This window comes from Drosophila sulfurigaster, chromosome 2R, assembly GCF_023558435.1.
Source record: "Drosophila sulfurigaster albostrigata strain 15112-1811.04 chromosome 2R, ASM2355843v2, whole genome shotgun sequence".
In the NCBI taxonomy this organism is placed as follows: Eukaryota; Metazoa; Arthropoda; class Insecta; order Diptera; family Drosophilidae; genus Drosophila; species Drosophila sulfurigaster.
In genome coordinates this window covers 24,492,598-24,508,035 of record NC_084882.1, presented here as the reverse complement: position 1 = coordinate 24,508,035, position 15,438 = coordinate 24,492,598, and the positions used below count along the sequence as shown (strand labels likewise).

The 15,438-nt window shown below is 42.5% G+C and overlaps 8 protein-coding genes across 13 annotated transcripts; 4 read left to right on the top strand and 4 right to left on the bottom strand.

The window, feature by feature from the left end:
• Nucleotides 1-248: 248 nt before the first annotated feature.
• Nucleotides 249-1,820, top strand: LOC133836130 (histone-lysine N-trimethyltransferase SMYD5). The gene is made up of 4 exons (XM_062266449.1): nt 249-509; nt 565-1,047; nt 1,106-1,283; nt 1,343-1,820. The coding sequence occupies exons 1-4, from the start codon at nt 342-344 to the stop codon at nt 1,690-1,692; spliced, it is 1,179 nt and encodes a 392-aa protein (XP_062122433.1). The 5' UTR covers nt 249-341; the 3' UTR covers nt 1,693-1,820.
• LOC133836124 (DDRGK domain-containing protein 1) lies at nt 1,777-3,010 on the bottom strand. The gene is made up of 2 exons (XM_062266443.1): nt 2,768-3,010; nt 1,777-2,703 (listed from the first exon to the last, which is right to left on the bottom strand). Exons 1-2 carry the CDS (start codon nt 2,856-2,858, stop codon nt 1,871-1,873), a joined length of 924 nt encoding a protein of 307 aa, XP_062122427.1. The 5' UTR covers nt 2,859-3,010; the 3' UTR covers nt 1,777-1,870.
• Nucleotides 3,011-3,101: 91 nt separating this feature from the next.
• Nucleotides 3,102-4,177, top strand: LOC133836125 (transmembrane emp24 domain-containing protein eca). The gene is made up of 2 exons (XM_062266444.1): nt 3,102-3,341; nt 3,423-4,177. Exons 1-2 carry the CDS (start codon nt 3,209-3,211, stop codon nt 3,938-3,940), a joined length of 651 nt encoding a protein of 216 aa, XP_062122428.1. The 5' UTR covers nt 3,102-3,208; the 3' UTR covers nt 3,941-4,177.
• A 136-nt stretch (nt 4,178-4,313) lies between these two features.
• Nucleotides 4,314-7,198, top strand: LOC133836118 (peptide transporter family 1). The gene is made up of 7 exons (XM_062266433.1): nt 4,314-4,726; nt 4,819-5,016; nt 5,507-5,741; nt 5,793-6,061; nt 6,123-6,328; nt 6,388-6,693; nt 6,757-7,198. Exons 1-7 carry the CDS (start codon nt 4,693-4,695, stop codon nt 7,156-7,158), a joined length of 1,650 nt encoding a protein of 549 aa, XP_062122417.1. The 5' UTR covers nt 4,314-4,692; the 3' UTR covers nt 7,159-7,198.
• A 100-nt stretch (nt 7,199-7,298) lies between these two features.
• On the bottom strand, nt 7,299-8,796 carry LOC133836122 (nucleoside diphosphate kinase 7). The gene is made up of 4 exons (XM_062266440.1): nt 8,556-8,796; nt 8,329-8,495; nt 8,109-8,276; nt 7,299-8,053 (listed from the first exon to the last, which is right to left on the bottom strand). The coding sequence occupies exons 1-4, from the start codon at nt 8,682-8,684 to the stop codon at nt 7,357-7,359; spliced, it is 1,161 nt and encodes a 386-aa protein (XP_062122424.1). The 5' UTR covers nt 8,685-8,796; the 3' UTR covers nt 7,299-7,356.
• A 1,207-nt stretch (nt 8,797-10,003) lies between these two features.
• On the bottom strand, nt 10,004-11,795 carry LOC133836126 (uncharacterized protein CG16817). 2 transcript variants are annotated; one of them, XM_062266445.1, is made up of 4 exons: nt 11,635-11,795; nt 10,944-11,030; nt 10,620-10,876; nt 10,004-10,550 (listed from the first exon to the last, which is right to left on the bottom strand). In XM_062266445.1, exons 1-4 carry the CDS (start codon nt 11,646-11,648, stop codon nt 10,372-10,374), a joined length of 537 nt encoding a protein of 178 aa, XP_062122429.1. In that variant the 5' UTR covers nt 11,649-11,795; the 3' UTR covers nt 10,004-10,371. The 2 variants fall into 2 exon arrangements, with proteins under 2 accessions (XP_062122429.1, XP_062122430.1); XM_062266446.1 differs by having other exon boundaries at nt 10,004-10,547.
• Nucleotides 11,796-12,051: 256 nt separating this feature from the next.
• On the top strand, nt 12,052-12,649 carry LOC133836127 (cytochrome c oxidase subunit 5A, mitochondrial). Its single transcript, XM_062266447.1, has one exon. The coding sequence runs from the start codon at nt 12,052-12,054 to the stop codon at nt 12,499-12,501; it is 450 nt and encodes a 149-aa protein (XP_062122431.1). The 3' UTR covers nt 12,502-12,649.
• On the bottom strand, nt 12,055-14,840 carry LOC133836119 (kynurenine aminotransferase). Of its 5 annotated transcripts, none has more exons than XM_062266437.1 (4): nt 14,763-14,840; nt 13,992-14,312; nt 13,700-13,936; nt 12,055-13,644 (listed from the first exon to the last, which is right to left on the bottom strand). In XM_062266437.1, the coding sequence occupies exons 2-4, from the start codon at nt 14,310-14,312 to the stop codon at nt 12,832-12,834; spliced, it is 1,371 nt and encodes a 456-aa protein (XP_062122421.1). In that variant the 5' UTR covers nt 14,763-14,840; the 3' UTR covers nt 12,055-12,831. The 5 variants fall into 5 exon arrangements, with proteins under 5 accessions (XP_062122421.1, XP_062122418.1, XP_062122419.1 ...); XM_062266434.1 differs by lacking the exon at nt 14,763-14,840 and adding an exon at nt 14,574-14,712; XM_062266435.1 differs by lacking the exon at nt 14,763-14,840 and adding an exon at nt 14,642-14,677.
• Between the last annotated feature and the right edge of the window lie 598 nt (nt 14,841-15,438).

Genomic DNA, 15,438 nt, shown 5'->3' with positions numbered 1-15,438 from the left:
AGATTTTGGAGACTGCGGGCAGTAATGCAAAAAACCATTGGGGGCTTAGAATTGGGTTCAATTCTTATTTCACTTATAAATCACAAGCGCTGGTTTCTCATGTTTAAACGAAATGTGGTTTACAAAACGACATTTAAAAAGTAGCGCCAATATCAATGTACTTCATAAAGTGTAACCAATTTAGCTGGAAAATGTTGCAGGTAATTTCTGTTGGTATATTTCCTCACGTAAAGCAGTATCTTATCAACTTGAAAATACGGCCACACCGTCAACAACTTGCACGTGCATACAAATCGAAAGCACATCGGGTTCTTTGTTTATGTTGTAAAAAAAAGGACAAAATGAATCATTTTGAGATACGTGAAGTGCCTGGAAAAGGTCGGGCGATGATAGCAATCAAAAACTTTGCTGTCGACGAAATCATTTTCGAAGAGGAACCTTTTGTATCCCATCAGTTCTCGTGGAATGCAGCCTATGGCTATGCAGCGTGCGACAATTGTATGAGACCGGTATGTGATAACATTGGAATGCGCCAAGTATTTTCTAATTCATCCATCAATTTAGTTGGAAACACTGGTAGAAAATGTGCGACGCCTCGCCAATAACAATGCTATAGTTGTACCGCTGGTGGAACACGATCCCACAGCCGTTTGGGTGCCACAATTTACACAGTGTCAACGCTGCAAAGTTCGTTACTGTTCTGAGGATTGTCTGGTATACGCCAAGAATAAATATCATCAAGTGGCCTGCATGGGTGCCTTTCGCAGCGACGACTCTCATCCCATTAATGTACTCAACGAGACATGGAAGAAGATGCACTATCCACCAGAAACAGGCACAATTATGCTAATTGTGCGTCTGATGGCCATGTATAAACAAAGCAAGAATAAGCCAGAATTCCTTGAGCAACTGCAATCGTTTCAAGCTTTAATTGTTAATCGTGAACAGAAGATATATCACAAATTGTTGGGCGAGAAGTTTGAGCAGCAAATGGAGCAATTATATACCGCATTTTGCAATGCTTTCAATGATGAGGAGTTCGCAATGGCAAGTTACAAGTTAATATCATGTATAGCACATCTATTAAGTTACTTTTCTTTTACAGTTCACCACACCTGATGCATTCAAGACCCTGATGGGCATATTGGGCACCAATAGCCAGGGCATTGCCACCAGTGTGCTTGCCCAGTGGGTGACTAAGGTAACAGACTTGCCGTTGCCCGAAGCGGACAAAAAACAACTGGACACTGTGATCGATGGGCTATACGAGAAAGTGGGCGATTGTAAGTTGCCTTCACCTTCAATATAATGACAGTCTTACTAAGTTTAACTTAAATCACAGTTGCTGGCGAGTTTCTGAACAACGAGGGCTCTGGTTTATACATTCTCCAGAGCAAAATTAATCATAGCTGCGTTCCAAATGCGCAGTCTACGTTTCCCTACTCGAATGACCTGGTCGTACTCAAAGCTGTGGCGCCCATTCAGCAAGGCGATGAGATCTGTATTTCCTATTTAGACGAGTGTCAGCTGGAGCGAAGTCGCCACTCGAGGCACAAAATATTGCGCGAGAATTATATTTTCGTTTGTCAGTGCACCAAGTGCAGAGCACAAGCTTCTGATCCAGATGTGACTAGCGATGAGGAAGAGGATGACGAAGATATGGAGTTTGATGACGACGATGACATGGAATAGGCTAAACTGGCTACCAGTTTATAGTTGATATTCATTGTGTACCCATTTGATATGGATATTAATGTATAGAAGTAATGCGACTACTTTTGTTCATACATATTAATATATGTATTATATATATTAACGTACTTTAACTATGCGTATATAGATGTAGTTTACAAATGGCTAACAAATCTCTTTAGGCACTGCTTTCAGCAGCAGCAACGGGCGTCAAGTTAATAAGATTATTGCTACTCTCTGCCAACTCGGCAATGGAGACACGGCCACGCTGCTTAATGAACTTGGCCACTGCAGCGAGTTCCGCTTCCGAGACGTAGATAAACTTGCCACGATCGTCGATTACGCCAGTGATGGTTCCATTTGCCTGCAGCTCTTGAATACGTTCGATGGCTTGCTGGGTCTTGAGCTTGAATGCCGTGGCCAAATCCTCGAGGAGAACAACCTTGTTGTCCTTGATGTACTGTATGAAGTCGGCCAGTAAGTTTTCCTTTTCCTCGGCATCGCCCTCCTCGTAGCCTTCTTCCTCCACACTGAATGCTGCCTTCATTTTCAGATACTCCTCATGTTCCTTGCGTTCGCGCTCTTCCTTGGCCAAGCGTTCTGCTTCGGCTTTCTTGCGTTCAACCTCCGCTTCCAGCTCATCCTGCTGCTTGCGTTCGGCCTCCTCCTTGGCCTCCTTCACCTTGCGTTGTTCTCGATCGTGGAGTTCTTGTTCGCGCTGAAGGCGCTTCTGCTCCTTAGCCTCCATCTTAGCGCGTTTCTTGGCGCCCATCTTCTCGTCGAGGACAGCACCCTGTGGTACTCGCTGTCCATCATCGCCAGCTACTGCGTCATCCTCGTCGGAATCGGCTGGAGGCGCTACTGCAGCAGCTGCCACTGGGGCTGCGGCTGCTGGCGCATTCTGACGCAAGCGATTGCGCTGATTGCGAGCGATTTGTGCACGTCTCGGAACACCTTCCTGTGCACGCTGTGGGACGCCACGTTGTGCCTGTGCAGCAGCGGGCTTTGTTTCTAATTGACAGAATTGCAAAGGTCAGTGTGATGTTGCGATTTTCATTCATTGTCAGTGTCTTACCAGTCTTGGCATTTCGGTTCTGAAGGAAGTAAAGTGTGAGCAGCACAATAAGCAGCGCAGTGGCAATGCCTATAAGTAATATCAGGTCCATTATTTATTCAAGATTGCACTAGACAGGTATGACAAAAAAGTTAAACGTCAACAAATGTGTCAGCTGTTTGAGGTTGGTGCTGCCAGATTAACGCAATTATTGTTTGTGTTCGAAGGATGGCAGCTCTGGCAGTTGCCAGCAACTGTACCAGCTGTTTTATTTGATGCTGCCAGACTAGCGGCATTATTGTTTGTTTTTCGTGTGTGTGTGTGTGGATTTTGCTAGGTGGCAGCCCTGGCGTTTGTCAAATTGTAGCCACTTTGTCTCTTTTTCTCATGACGTGTCGGCGAGCTAGATTCTTTTTATAAAACAAATAATCGTAGCTCTTGTGGAATTTTGTTTAAACCGAAATGCGCAACCAACTCATCTGCCTGGCCTTGGTGCTTTGCACCCTGCATACCGCCTGCGGTCTGTACTTTCACATATCGGAAACGGAGCGCAAATGCTTCATTGAGGAGGTGCCCGATGAGACGACTGTGATTGGTAAGCAACAAACAAATTGGGCAACTGCCCTGTTGGCCAAAATACGTATACAACTCTTAAAGCTAACTCTGTTTCTTGCAGTCAATTATAAGGTAGAACTGTATGATCCGCGCTCCAATGGCTTTATGCCCTCGTCGCCTGGCATTGGAATGCATGTTGAGGTGCGCGACAGCGACGACAAAGTGATTCTATCGCGTGTGTACAGCTCACAGGGACGCATGTCGTTCACATCGCACACACCCGGCGAGCATGTGATCTGCATGTACTCGAATAGCACAGCGTGGTTCAATGGCGCCCAGTTGCGTGTGCATCTCGACATTCAGGTGGGCGAGCACGCCATCGATTATGCCAATGTGGCACAGAAGGAGAAGCTGACCGAACTGCAGTTGCGCATACGTCAGCTGCTCGACCAAGTCGACCAGATCACCAAGGAGCAGAACTATCAACGCTATCGCGAGGAACGTTTCCGTCACACCAGCGAGAGCACCAATTCCCGTGTGTTGTGGTGGTCGCTTGTCCAGACTTTGGTGCTGGTGCTGATGGGTTTCTGGCAGATGCGTCATTTGAAGAGTTTCTTCGAGGCCAAGAAGCTGGTGTAAACAACATTGGCAAATCGAACTTGGCCAACTTTATTGGTTATTGGTTGACTTCATCAACTCGTCTCGTAAATGTTTTTTTGATGGACGCAACCAAATTGCGAACGCGAATTTCATCGATGTATCATCCAGATGCGTGTTTAGTTTTAATTACCTAGTTGGGGGTTTCGTGTGCCGCGCTAAAATACTTTTCAGCCTAATTTAAATAAAAATCAATTGTAAAATACTTGTAAAATGTGATCAATCATTGTTATTACTGTGTACTATATTGTTATTGTTATGTTATCACCCACCCAAGTCCCGTGACTTGAAGTTCCCTGACTAAGCCAGACTTGGAGACTCGTTATCAGCGTGTTGAGCCCAAGCACATGACAGGGAGAGAGAGATAACCTGCTGCAAGATGCAACTTACATTTGCTTTGTCGCTCGCTTTTATCGCAATGTTTGCTCTTGAGCGACGGCGACGTGCACACGCTGTCAACAAAGCAAGGCAACATCAACAGCAGCAGCATCGGTGGCCATCGTCGATTAGGCAGTTAGTAGCTGTAGTGCCGTGCTACACATCGGACGTTGGCGTGGGAGCAGCACGCTTGCCAAAGAGCGAGCACATTGTGAGAGTGCAAAACCACAGACATAAAAGCCACAAGGCACAAAACCAAATCGGACACAACGCTGGTAACTTGATCGGCTCAACTTAGAAACAAAACAAAAACCGACAAGCAAGTTGCTTAAACAGCGGTTAAAAACACCTGGAAAATGTATCGAGCTACTGAAATTGGCAGCGAAGAAAGTAAGTTTTTTAGTTTTTACGACCCTAAAGATAAACGAGATATAAAGCTAGATAATGTATCTCACCTCTCTTACTCTCTGTTTACTCGATAGCTTTGCCTGCGCTCGCGGAACTAACACAAGCAACAGCCGATGGAGAAGCATCACAGCTGACGAAACCACGCAGTTCCCTGCCCAACTATGGGTTTGCTCCCATATCAAACATCCGTCTTGAGTACAAGTATCCACGTGCCGTATACTTCATATTGGCCACCAAGTTCTTTGAGGCTTTTGCGGCAAATGGCATGCGCAGTAAGTGTAATGTGGAAACTCTGACCCACTTATTACCAGTGTAATGCGGTAATTCGCGTAGCACAGCTTAGCTAGACAGTACGCTTGCATTGTTCTGCCCAAAAATATTCCACAAGCCACGCTTATCAGCGGACAGACTTTGGTGCATGCACACAGAGGGAGGTCTTATTTGATAACTTAGATCTTAGATCATTGGCTGCTACTGTAGAATGCGATGCAGTGTGATATTTGTACATATATTGATTCAGCAGCAATTTTTGTTTGTTTGATTAAAAGATAAGGATGCAACCGAAAGCTGTTTTAGTAAATAGGAAAAGCATTTGGAATTTTTTCATTAAAGCCAAGTAAAGTTAAGAGAATGAATGAATGATTTTTTTTTACAGATTTTTATTCAAATTTGTTAATGATAGAAGAGGAACAAGAAATTATATTAAGTCCCTTACTATAACCAATTTAAACTTTCATACTATCTTTCTTCTATTCCCATCAGCCATCTTGGTGCTTTTCTTGCGTGATGATCTGAACTTTTCGGAAAGCTTCTCCACGATCATACTGCACATATTCAACTTCTTTGGCCAATTCTGTCCCATTATTGGAGCCGTGCTCGCTGATAGTTACATGGGCAATGTTCGGACTATATCTGGATTTTGTTTCCTCTATGCTTTTGGATGGTTCCTGCTGACGATGACGACGCTGCCCTATGTTGGCATGCCAGTGACAGCATTGTAAGTGGAATCCGCAAACTAATATTATTGCCTAACTTACACTATCGGCAGTTTGCTGGTATCCATTTCCTTTATAGCGGTAGGCAATGGATCAGTGCGAGCCTGCATCACATCGTTGGGTGCACTGCAGTTCAAGTTGCCGGAGCAAGCTGTATTCTTAGCGGAGTACTTCTCCTTGTATTATTTTGTCTATTACTTTGGCATATTTGTAAGCAAAATTATTCCACCGCTAGTCAGAGCAAACACTCAATGCTTCGACAAGACAACTTGCTATCCAGCTGTATTTGGCACATTGGGCAGTTCCTTTATGATGGCTTGGTGTAAGTAATTGTGAAATTAATTACATCTTTCCATTGCTGATTATAATTTGTGCTTTTGCAGTCATCTTTCTAGTTGGTAAATACTTTTATAAGTCGGAAAAGCTATCCGGCGATAATATTCTTTTCAAGTTCTGTGGCTGCATTAAGACAGCGCTTGTGGGCAAGTGGAAGCGTCGAAAGTCCAACAAAAAATACACTTACTGGCTGCAGAATGCTCTGGGTCCTTATGATGTGGACTTTGTCAACGATGTGTCCAAAGTGTTGCGCGTGAGTCAACAGTTAGTTAGCTGCTATCACCACGATATCAAATTGAATTATCTTTGCAGATTAGCAAGCTATTCATTCCGCTGCCCATTTACTTCGCGCTGCTCGCCCAGCAGGATTCAAGCTGGACATTTCAAGCGACTATGATGAACACTACAGTGATGGGTGTGACCATACAACCGGATCAGGCGAAGGCTGTGGGTCCCATCCTTCTATTCATATTGATACCGCTGTGGCAATATATGACAGCTCCGCTGCTGCGTCGTCTGTTCGACTGGGAACTGCAACCGTTGCACAGCGTCACTATTGGTGGAATCTGCTCTGCTGGTGCTTTCTTTTGTGCTGGAGCGTTGCAAGATCGAATTATGGTTAGTTAACAAAGTGCTGCATATTGAAATGATTTGATTAATGAACTACTTATTCTCTGATAGGCTGCACCCATCAATAGCATCAACATTGGCTGGCAAGTTCCGCAATTTCTGCTGCTCATGATGGGCGAATTGTTGCTTTCGATTCCAGGACTGCAATTTGCCTTCACCCAAGCGCCGGCCTCAATGAAATCTGTGGTTACCGCCGCCTGGTTTCTCAACAATGCCTTCGGTAATCTGATTGTGGTGCTTATTACGCAATTAAATATGCTGAGCTCACAGAAGGCCGAGTACTTCTTCTATGCAGTGGTGATGCTGATAAGCATTATCATATTTGCTCTGCTGGCCTTTGAGTATGCGCTGCAGGATCGTAGGCGTTACTTCCAAGCCAGGGACTTGGTTGTGCTGCTGCCTGAAAATCCAGACGAAATGCCCACGTCCAGCAGCCAAAGGGCGAGTGTGTAGTTAAACCTTCAGTATTGGTTTCCACTTCAATTATGGTATGGCTCTTAAAAGAGAAGCAAAATTACGAACAAATCTACATAGCTAAGTTATTCTTACACCCTTTAAACAATTACAGAACTGAAGCAATAAAATATACATCATTTTTATAGAATTACATTTAATTTATGCACAGGAGAAAAGAAACATGGACAATTGAAATTATTCGAGTATCTTGAACATGTACTGCAATTCCAAATTTGTATCATCTGGCAGATCAGTACAATGCACAGCATTCAGCACCTTGGATACACCAAATTTAGAGCGCAAAGTATGCGGACGCAGCAGCTTGGCAATTTCCGGATCCATTGGACCGCAAAAGCTGCGGAATTCCTGATACGAATTCTTCTCGGGATCCTCACAGACAATCTCCAAGCACATGCAAACACCGCTGGCCAGCTGCGCCACCATAGGAATAAACTCAGGCAGGATCCCGCGATAAACTTCGTAGAACTCCTCGCAATTGGCTCGCGCCATGAGCAGCATACGCATTGCTTCGATTTTAAAGCCAGATGTTAAAATCTCATTAAGTATTTGCCCCAGAAAACCATCCTTGATGCAGTGCGGCTTAATGATGGCCAAAGTGCTGTTCTTAAAGCGGCAATCCTTGATAATGCTATGACGCTCCTCGAAAAAGAACTTCAAATCGTTGGGAACCTTTTCTTCGCGCTCTGGACAATAGAAACCATAGCGCACCTCTTCCCGCTCGAAGAGTTGCTGCATGCTGGGCGACAATTCGATCTTAGTGGAGGCATTCTCTGTATTGTACTTGGAGCAGGCTGCGATGATCTCAGCCACATTGTCACCGATCAGTTCCAGGCTAATCGCAGGTCCAGCTAGCAGTTCATTCATTAGCACGCTATAAGGTTAAAGGTTTAATGCAACTGAATATTAATGTATTGTGGTTAACTTACGATGTGTGGACATCGTCATCCTGTTTGCTGGACAGAAACTGTGTAACTGTTTTCGGTGTGAACTGAACCATTAAGGCGTTGTTAATGTTGATCTTGTTGTCTATGAGTGTGGTCAGAAATTCACCCAGATTCTTTGGCCACATGCTGCTCTTAAGCAGCGCAAATGCTCTGCAAGACATTATTTATTAAAACTCTTTCGATATTGTTAGCTTTCACTTACCGCTTGCGGTATTTGGCCAAAGTGTTGCGAGTGACTTCATCGCCATAGTCAACAATATCAAATTGCCGTCCAAACACATTGATCTTCGAGCCAACAAAGAAATCGCGATCACTTAGTTCAGGGATTTTGGTTCGTCGCAAAAACGTCTTTTTGCTCCGCTGATCAAACTGTCATTTGCGTTAGTTTTAGTATTTATTAGTTATTTGAGTTATTTCAATTTAATTTACCACTTCGACGGCGCCGTCGCTTAAATAATATGTTAAAAGATAAGTGTGTGTAATTCCCGCCTCGACATGAAACCATTCAGCCACAAAGGCGAGCCTTCCCGGATTTGTGGATTGCATCTGTGCTCTCATTTTGTATATTTAATAATAAGAAACGCTCCTTGTATTGTACGTTTTTAATGTTAATTGCGGGGTTATAATGATTGTTGTCACTTGGCATGTTTTGTTGTTTGGGTAACATTTCAAAGCCTGCTAAACTTCTACCCGCGTTGCCAAGCGACTGCTGACAGAGTTGCCAGATGTTTTTAATTGAGTTATAAGCAGCAATCGAAATATTTGTTTATTCTGCACTATGGGCTACGAGTTTATTTTTTTAGGCAAAACTTCAGCAGGACCAAGGATCATTAGGTAAGGACAATTCTATAAACTTATATCTATATTTTGGATGACAAGTTAAAAGGACTAGCTATAGGGTAAGTATTAAGCAAAGATTACCGCAAGGATAGTGCCAAGATATAACCTATTTTTTATAAATTACCTATTAGTTGTAGTCATGACTTCAGGATATGAAAAACATTATTATTTGTAATAGGGCTATGAACTGGCCAAATGATTTTCAAATCGTCCTGCTATTTTCGGAGCCATCCAGGATGTTGGATTCTTAGATGACCCCATATTTTTTTATGACAATTTCGTTTTCATTCTAATGAATCGAATGCATTTAGTCCTGTCAAAATATGAATGTATATACCTTTGATAATTTTTGTAATAATATTAATGAACGTGCAGGAAATAAATTTTTGTAGCATACTTTAAGGATGTACCAATTAAAATCTTTTTAATTGTTGATATAACTCGGCAGATTCTGAAATGATTTCGAAGGGACACTCATTTTTGTATTCAGAGAAGACAACATTGACATTCAAAGATTTTCAGGATCAATCCGAAAAAATTATCGAAAATTTTACAAGGGGGTGGCATGCAAAAATTGTTCTAAAAATGCTTATTCCGGCGTAACTCCGCCATTTGACGGACGATTTTGATGTCCTTTTCCAGATCGATAGATATTTATATAAGAATCCAGAATCCTGACCAATATCCTTAAAAGCCCTTTAAACGACCGAGATAAAAGGATATTTTCGTATATAATAAACTCGCCATATCTCCGAAGTCCTTGTGGGTATCAAACTGAATCTAGTGTCAAACAATATATTTTGAAGAGGACTATTAACTGGCCAAAGGACATTCAAATCGTCCCGCAACTTTCGGAGATAGCCAGGATTTTACGAATTCGACAATTTTCTTAATGCTTCGAGAAAATCATTTTTTGTTGCATACTTTTAGGAAGTCTCAATTTCACATATTTAAAAATTGAATCTGATCTAATTGCTTAAATTCTATTAAAATTCAACAGTTAATTATTGACGCCAAGAAATTAACAGTATTTCGAGTTTTTGTTTTTATTTTAATTTCCTCTTTATTTACAGGAAACAAAAAATTAATAAATTGCAAATGAAACTTCGCAATGAATTGGTTGTAGCTTTCTTCCTGTTATTATTATTGTTGTGGCGAAAATCCAGCGAAATATTGATGCACTTCTTTGTTCCTTTTTGATGTTTACCCTCGCTAACAATGCGCATTTGCTGCGCAAGGTTATCGGTGTAGTTTTTGGAATTGTGTTTATGATCGCATGAGTCTGTGGTTTGAATGTGTATGTGTTTTGTATCTGTGCATGTTATAGTAGTAGAGGGGACTATGTGTATGTGTATGTGTGTGACTTAACGGTATATAAGGGTCTCGGCTATAGCTACGACTCTAATTACTGCTTCTTGTCACCCTCCCCACCCTCTTCATCATCCTCATCGTTTTGCGACAGGCTGGGGATGTTATCATCAGAATCGTCATCTTCGTCCACATTGAAATCGTCGAACTTGTTGTTCCAATCTCCGCCGGGACTATTCAGCAAGTTGCCAAACATGCCGTTGTCCTTGGGATCTGCTTTAAGATACAATTTGGAATTCAATTAGATTAACTACGCATTTTTTAGGAAAAACTCAGCTTTCTTACCTTCTTCATCGTCAGACTCGTCGCGCCACTTGGCGAAATTGGCTTTTAGGAAATGCAATTTGGTTTTATCCGTGGTCAGAGTGGGCCAATATGGTCCGCTCTCCTTCTTGGGTATTGTGAATTCAAGGCAACGTCCAATATTCTTGCTTGTCACTTTCTCCGGCTCAACCGCATGCAAAAAATTCAATGTGACTTCATATTTCTTCGATGCATCCAGTGCATTTACACCCTTGAAAGTGAAACTGTTGTCTGTCACTCTATGAAAGAACAAAAATTGTTAAGTATTTGCACTGAAATTTATTATTACAAAAAAATTCAACTTACTTCTGTTCAATGTCCTTGCATTCCACATCGATGATAACGTAAACCAAATCGTTGCGCTGAGCCCACGAAACGGGTGGGGGAATAGAACTGAAATGGGGAAGTATTGAATATTTCATTTTTTGTTTTATTTACAAATAAACAAAACGCGGCTTGGAAACGCGTCTTGACATTGCCGACCATATTTACTATTGCTGCATCGGTGGTAATTCGGCCATAGCAACAACAATGGCATCGATGTTTCTAGAACTAGTTCTAAAGTGCAAAACCAAATCGTTTTTGATTGATTTGCATGGAACAAAAGTCCATGCTGTGGAAATTTCGACAATGGGGGCAACACTTTAAACAGAAATTAGCGCCAACACGAACATAACCTCAAACGTCAGTGAGTTTTTTTCGTTTCAGATGGCACCGCGTACTGTCCCAAAAATACAACAATGCAGATGCGCATGGGACACGCCCACCGCTAGAATGGCAAGCAATACATCTCAGCAACGAATAGCGCAATGCAATTATCACCAAACTAAAGCATTTGAACGACACACATTGCAAAAAATAGACGCCGACGTTAAGATGACCCCACAGTAGTGAAAAGCACGCGTCGCACAAAGAAGCCACAAAAAGAAGAGAGCCGCCGACACAGCTGAGACAATAATATTGAATTGTACTAACTAATGCTAGCACATGGACTTACCCTGCTGCCGACATTTTATTGTTGATACGTTAAGGCTATTTATCAATTATCCAAGCCGCTAACACTGCTTGCAAGTCTATTTTCAGCAGAAAATGCGATTTTCAGCTGAATTGTCCGACACAAAATGAGAATGACTGCTTAGTAACTCGCACAGTGTTTGCTAACGTTCGACTGGCAGTTAATGCCTTGCACAGCACTGTCGATACTATTTTTTTTCTAAACTAGTGTTATTACTCGATATACGCCACTGACATATATCGCTGGAAATAATTTTTAAATCGATTCATCGATATTACATGAACATCCCTATTCTGTCATCTGTGTGAAAAAATAGCAAGAGCAAGAGCAATAAAAGTGAGTCGAACTGTTACTTAACCAAATTTTAGCATAAGTTAAAGTTTTATATTTTTGGTAGCAATGTTGCGTATTACTGCCGGTAAATTCGCCACCGCCATGCGCGGCACCGTTGGCACCACAGCCTCGCGTGTTGCCGCCGTGCGTTGCGTCCACGGATCCGAGGAATCGGCCGAGGAGTTCGACAAGCGTTACGAGAAATACTTTGCTCGTGAAGGCATCGACGGCTGGGAGGTGCGCAAGGGCATGAACGATTTGCTCGGCATGGATCTGGTGCCCAGCCCAAAGGTGATCGAGTCCGGTCTGCGCGCTTGCCGTCGTGTCAACGACATTGCTTTGGCCATCAGGTGGCTGGAGGGCTGCAAGGATAAGTGCGGTGACCAGAAGGCAACACTCTATCCCTACTTGTTGGAGAAGATCACACCAACTCTGAAGGAGCTGGGAGTGCCAACTGTCGAGGAGCTGGGCTACGACAAACCCGAATTGGCTCTGAAGTCCGTATTCGATATCTAAAGCGTTTACTTTTCCTTTAGTTTAATACACACACACATACAAAGCGTAACACACATACAAAGAAATCCAATGTACTTGGTGCGGATGAACATGTTATTGGATTGCAAATAAAAGGAGATTGGAGTAAGGCTATTACATGGAAACAAAAGTTTTTGTTTGACATTCGTTTCTTGGTTATGTAATTGCACCGTGCGCAGGTTATGAATCTGCGTGCACGTTCAAGCCTGCATGATGCGACAATCGAACGTTGCGAGACACTCGCGTTAAATTCAAAACAAATTCGTTTATTGATAATGTACAAATGGAGTTTGAGCAGTTTTAAGCTACACATTATTTCCAGCTCTTGAGCAGCTCAGCTGCCTTGTTAAGATTCTCTTGCTTCTTGATAAAGCAATAGCGCACAAAGTCCTCGCCTAAATGCTTATTGGGTTCACTATAAAAGGCACTGGGCGGAATGCCCTGCAGGCCCATGTTTTTGGTCATCCACTTGGTGAACTTGTAGTCCTTGTACTTGTCGGTCTCCGAATCCAGGTTCAGCTTGCTTGCAAGGGGTGTCCAATCCGCCAGCATGAAATACCCTCCCTCGGGTATTGTGGGACGTAGTCCAGCCTCGTTTAGGAATTTGGCCATAAAATCTCTCTTAGGTTGCAATTCGCGCGGCAAGCTATGAAAATAGCACTCTGGTTTGTCCAGACGTTCAAGTTCCAACTCAAAGCTGCGTGCTACACCTTCTTGCAGTGGCGTTGGGCAGGTGTAAACCGAATTCTGATGAACCATTTGCAAGTTTCTTATCAACTCGTGCGGTCCATAAGCCCAGCCGGTTTTCCAGCCCGTCACCGAGAAGGTTTTACCTGCCGAGCCTATGGTAATGGTGTGCTCCCACATGCCAGGCAAGGTGTTGATTCGTACGTGTTCCACTCCATCGAAGACGAGCCACTCATAGACTTCATCCGAGACGCAGAGCACATTCCACTTGCGACACAAGTCAGCAATGACCTCCAGCTCCTTGCGATGAAAGACCTTGCCAGTTGGATTATGTGGCGTGTTCAGTATGATCATTTTCGTTTTCTCATTGAATAGTTTTGAAAGCTCGTCTTCATCCAGGACCCAATCGGCAGAGCTGATGGGACCTTCTTTCTCGCGCTATGAATACGAAAGGCTCAATAGATTGTAAAGAATAAATGATGCGACAGTTTACCAATTTCAAGGGAATGAAACGCGGCACTCCGTTGGCCATTTTGACCATTGGTTCGTAGCAGTCGAAGAAAGGTTCAATAATGATGACCTCGTCACCGTTATCAACGTGTCCCATAATTGTGGAATACAATGCTTCGTAGGCGCCCGCTGTTATCAGTATATCGTTCAACGGGTTAAGCTCGCGTCCAATGAGTCCGCTGTAAAGCTTCGCCAGAGCCTGCACCAAACGCACATGGCCCTAGACAGAAATCGCATTTAATAATTTAACTCTTAGTTTTCCTTCGTCCACTTACATTGCCTCTGGTGTACTGATGCAGTAGCGGATTTGGATCCTTGGCAATATCAGCGAGGGCATTGGTGACGTAGTCAGGTGCAGCATCATCCGGGAAACCTTGGCCAAGATTTAGTGGCTTATACTGCATGGCTAGGGCAATATATTCGTTCCACACGCTGGGCGTACTGCCCTGCAGGCGTTTTGGCAAATCAAACTTGTCCATGGTGTCCTTGGCTGCGTTCGCTGCTTGATGCTGATGCCGTTGGGTGATCGCAGCGTTTAAAGTGCGAATGCCAGAGAAGCGGGGTAAGGTGCAGACACGGCGACAGGTTTTGAGCATCTGAAATTAGATGAGCTCAGTTATCGTACACGAAGTAGTTTCAAGAAACACGAGACACGCGTACCGTGCGTGTTTTCTTTGGGTTTTGGTTTATGTTGGGTATGTCTGCTATCACAAATGTTTAAATGCAATCGTTTTTCTGAAGAATGAGTATATTCTAATGGACTTATGCAGTTGCGTGACGTTGCATAATGGAACTATTGAAATAATACCAAGTTGGAAAAGGTGCGACGAAAACAGACAATTTGTTTATGCGCTCACCACACAAATCACACACACAACTAAAACCAATATCACAAGCGTTGCTCTCATTCGCAATGCTCTCTTACAACTGTAGCGCAAATTGGCATTGTGACAGCTTTTTTATATTCATGTAGCAGATAAAGCAGCGTTCAGTAACATTGCGGTTAGCGTAATTATGCCTTAATTGTCAAATATTGTAAAGTTTACCACAATAACATTAGCGGCTTATCACAGCACATCTTCTTCGTCTTTTTGCCATTCACAGTACTTGCAACGCGATTAGTGTTGGCAAACGACAAAGTGGCGAATTGCGCGCTATTCAAATTTTTCAAACACGTCAATTAAGCAAATGTCTATAATACTTAATTTTAAATATCAAATATAAGATATTAAATGCAAATATCTATAATACTTACTATTAACTCAAAATTTTTTAAATCTTGCAAATGAATTAGAAACAAAAGAATTTTTGAAGATTATTTTGAAACATTAATACTAAGGAATGAGCTAAGTTTTTGCTAGCTTAAATACATTCAAAGGTAATAATTCCTTTGTTGATCAATTGCTTCCATTACTTCTAAGACTTCAACAGTTCAGATAGATCATCCACTAGCACACGCCTTTGTATGCAATAAAGAAAAGTTGTTAAATGAAATTTGAAAACCATGGGTGCTATTCCGCCTGTAGAGGTATTTTTCAAAAAGTAAAACACATTAAACCATTTTTGGGGGTTTTATTTATAAAAACTGTGTGTTAATTACATAAAATTAAAATGAAATCATGTAAGTAGTACAATTGACAAATGATTAATAACATTTTTAAGTATCTCAACGCAAATGATGCTGGATGTAAGTAAGTAAGTACGTCATATGTTATAAAGGTT

Bases quoted from the DNA above. Each gene is read 5' to 3' on its own strand.
- LOC133836130 (XM_062266449.1), top strand. From the start codon at position 342: ATGAATCATTTTGAGATACGTGAAGTGCCTGGAAAAGGTCGGGCGATG. The intron at 510-564 runs GTATGTGATAAC...CCATCAATTTAG, and splicing joins GCGACAATTGTATGAGACCG to TTGGAAACACTGGTAGAAAA. The intron at 1,284-1,342 runs GTAAGTTGCCTT...CTTAAATCACAG, and splicing joins ATACGAGAAAGTGGGCGATT to TTGCTGGCGAGTTTCTGAAC.
- LOC133836124 (XM_062266443.1), bottom strand. From the start codon at position 2,858: ATGGACCTGATATTACTTATAGGCATTGCCACTGCGCTGCTTATTGTG. The intron at 2,704-2,767 runs GTAAGACACTGA...TCTGTCAATTAG, and splicing joins GAACCGAAATGCCAAGACTG to AAACAAAGCCCGCTGCTGCA.
- LOC133836125 (XM_062266444.1), top strand. From the start codon at position 3,209: ATGCGCAACCAACTCATCTGCCTGGCCTTGGTGCTTTGCACCCTGCAT. The intron at 3,342-3,422 runs GTAAGCAACAAA...TGTTTCTTGCAG, and splicing joins CGATGAGACGACTGTGATTG to TCAATTATAAGGTAGAACTG.
- LOC133836118 (XM_062266433.1), top strand. From the start codon at position 4,693: ATGTATCGAGCTACTGAAATTGGCAGCGAAGAAA. The intron at 4,727-4,818 runs GTAAGTTTTTTA...TTTACTCGATAG, and splicing joins TGAAATTGGCAGCGAAGAAA to CTTTGCCTGCGCTCGCGGAA. The intron at 6,329-6,387 runs GTGAGTCAACAG...TTATCTTTGCAG, and splicing joins ATGTGTCCAAAGTGTTGCGC to ATTAGCAAGCTATTCATTCC.
- LOC133836122 (XM_062266440.1), bottom strand. From the start codon at position 8,684: ATGAGAGCACAGATGCAATCCACAAATCCGGGAAGGCTCGCCTTTGTG. The intron at 8,277-8,328 runs GTAAGTGAAAGC...AATGTCTTGCAG, and splicing joins TTGGCCAAATACCGCAAGCG to AGCATTTGCGCTGCTTAAGA. The intron at 8,054-8,108 runs GTAAGTTAACCA...TTAACCTTATAG, and splicing joins GATGACGATGTCCACACATC to CGTGCTAATGAATGAACTGC.
- LOC133836126 (XM_062266445.1), bottom strand. The intron at 10,877-10,943 runs GTAAGTTGAATT...GTTCTTTCATAG, and splicing joins TGCAAGGACATTGAACAGAA to AGTGACAGACAACAGTTTCA. The intron at 10,551-10,619 runs GTAAGAAAGCTG...TGTATCTTAAAG, and splicing joins CGAGTCTGACGATGAAGAAG to CAGATCCCAAGGACAACGGC.
- LOC133836127 (XM_062266447.1), top strand. From the start codon at position 12,052: ATGTTGCGTATTACTGCCGGTAAATTCGCCACCGCCATGCGCGGCACC.
- LOC133836119 (XM_062266434.1), bottom strand. From the start codon at position 14,624: ATGAGAGCAACGCTTGTGATATTGGTTTTAGTTGTGTGTGTGATTTGT. The intron at 14,313-14,573 runs GTGAGCGCATAA...ATCTAATTTCAG, and splicing joins TTGTGTGTGTGATTTGTGTG to ATGCTCAAAACCTGTCGCCG. The intron at 13,937-13,991 runs GTAAGTGGACGA...ATTTCTGTCTAG, and splicing joins ATCAGTACACCAGAGGCAAT to GGCCATGTGCGTTTGGTGCA.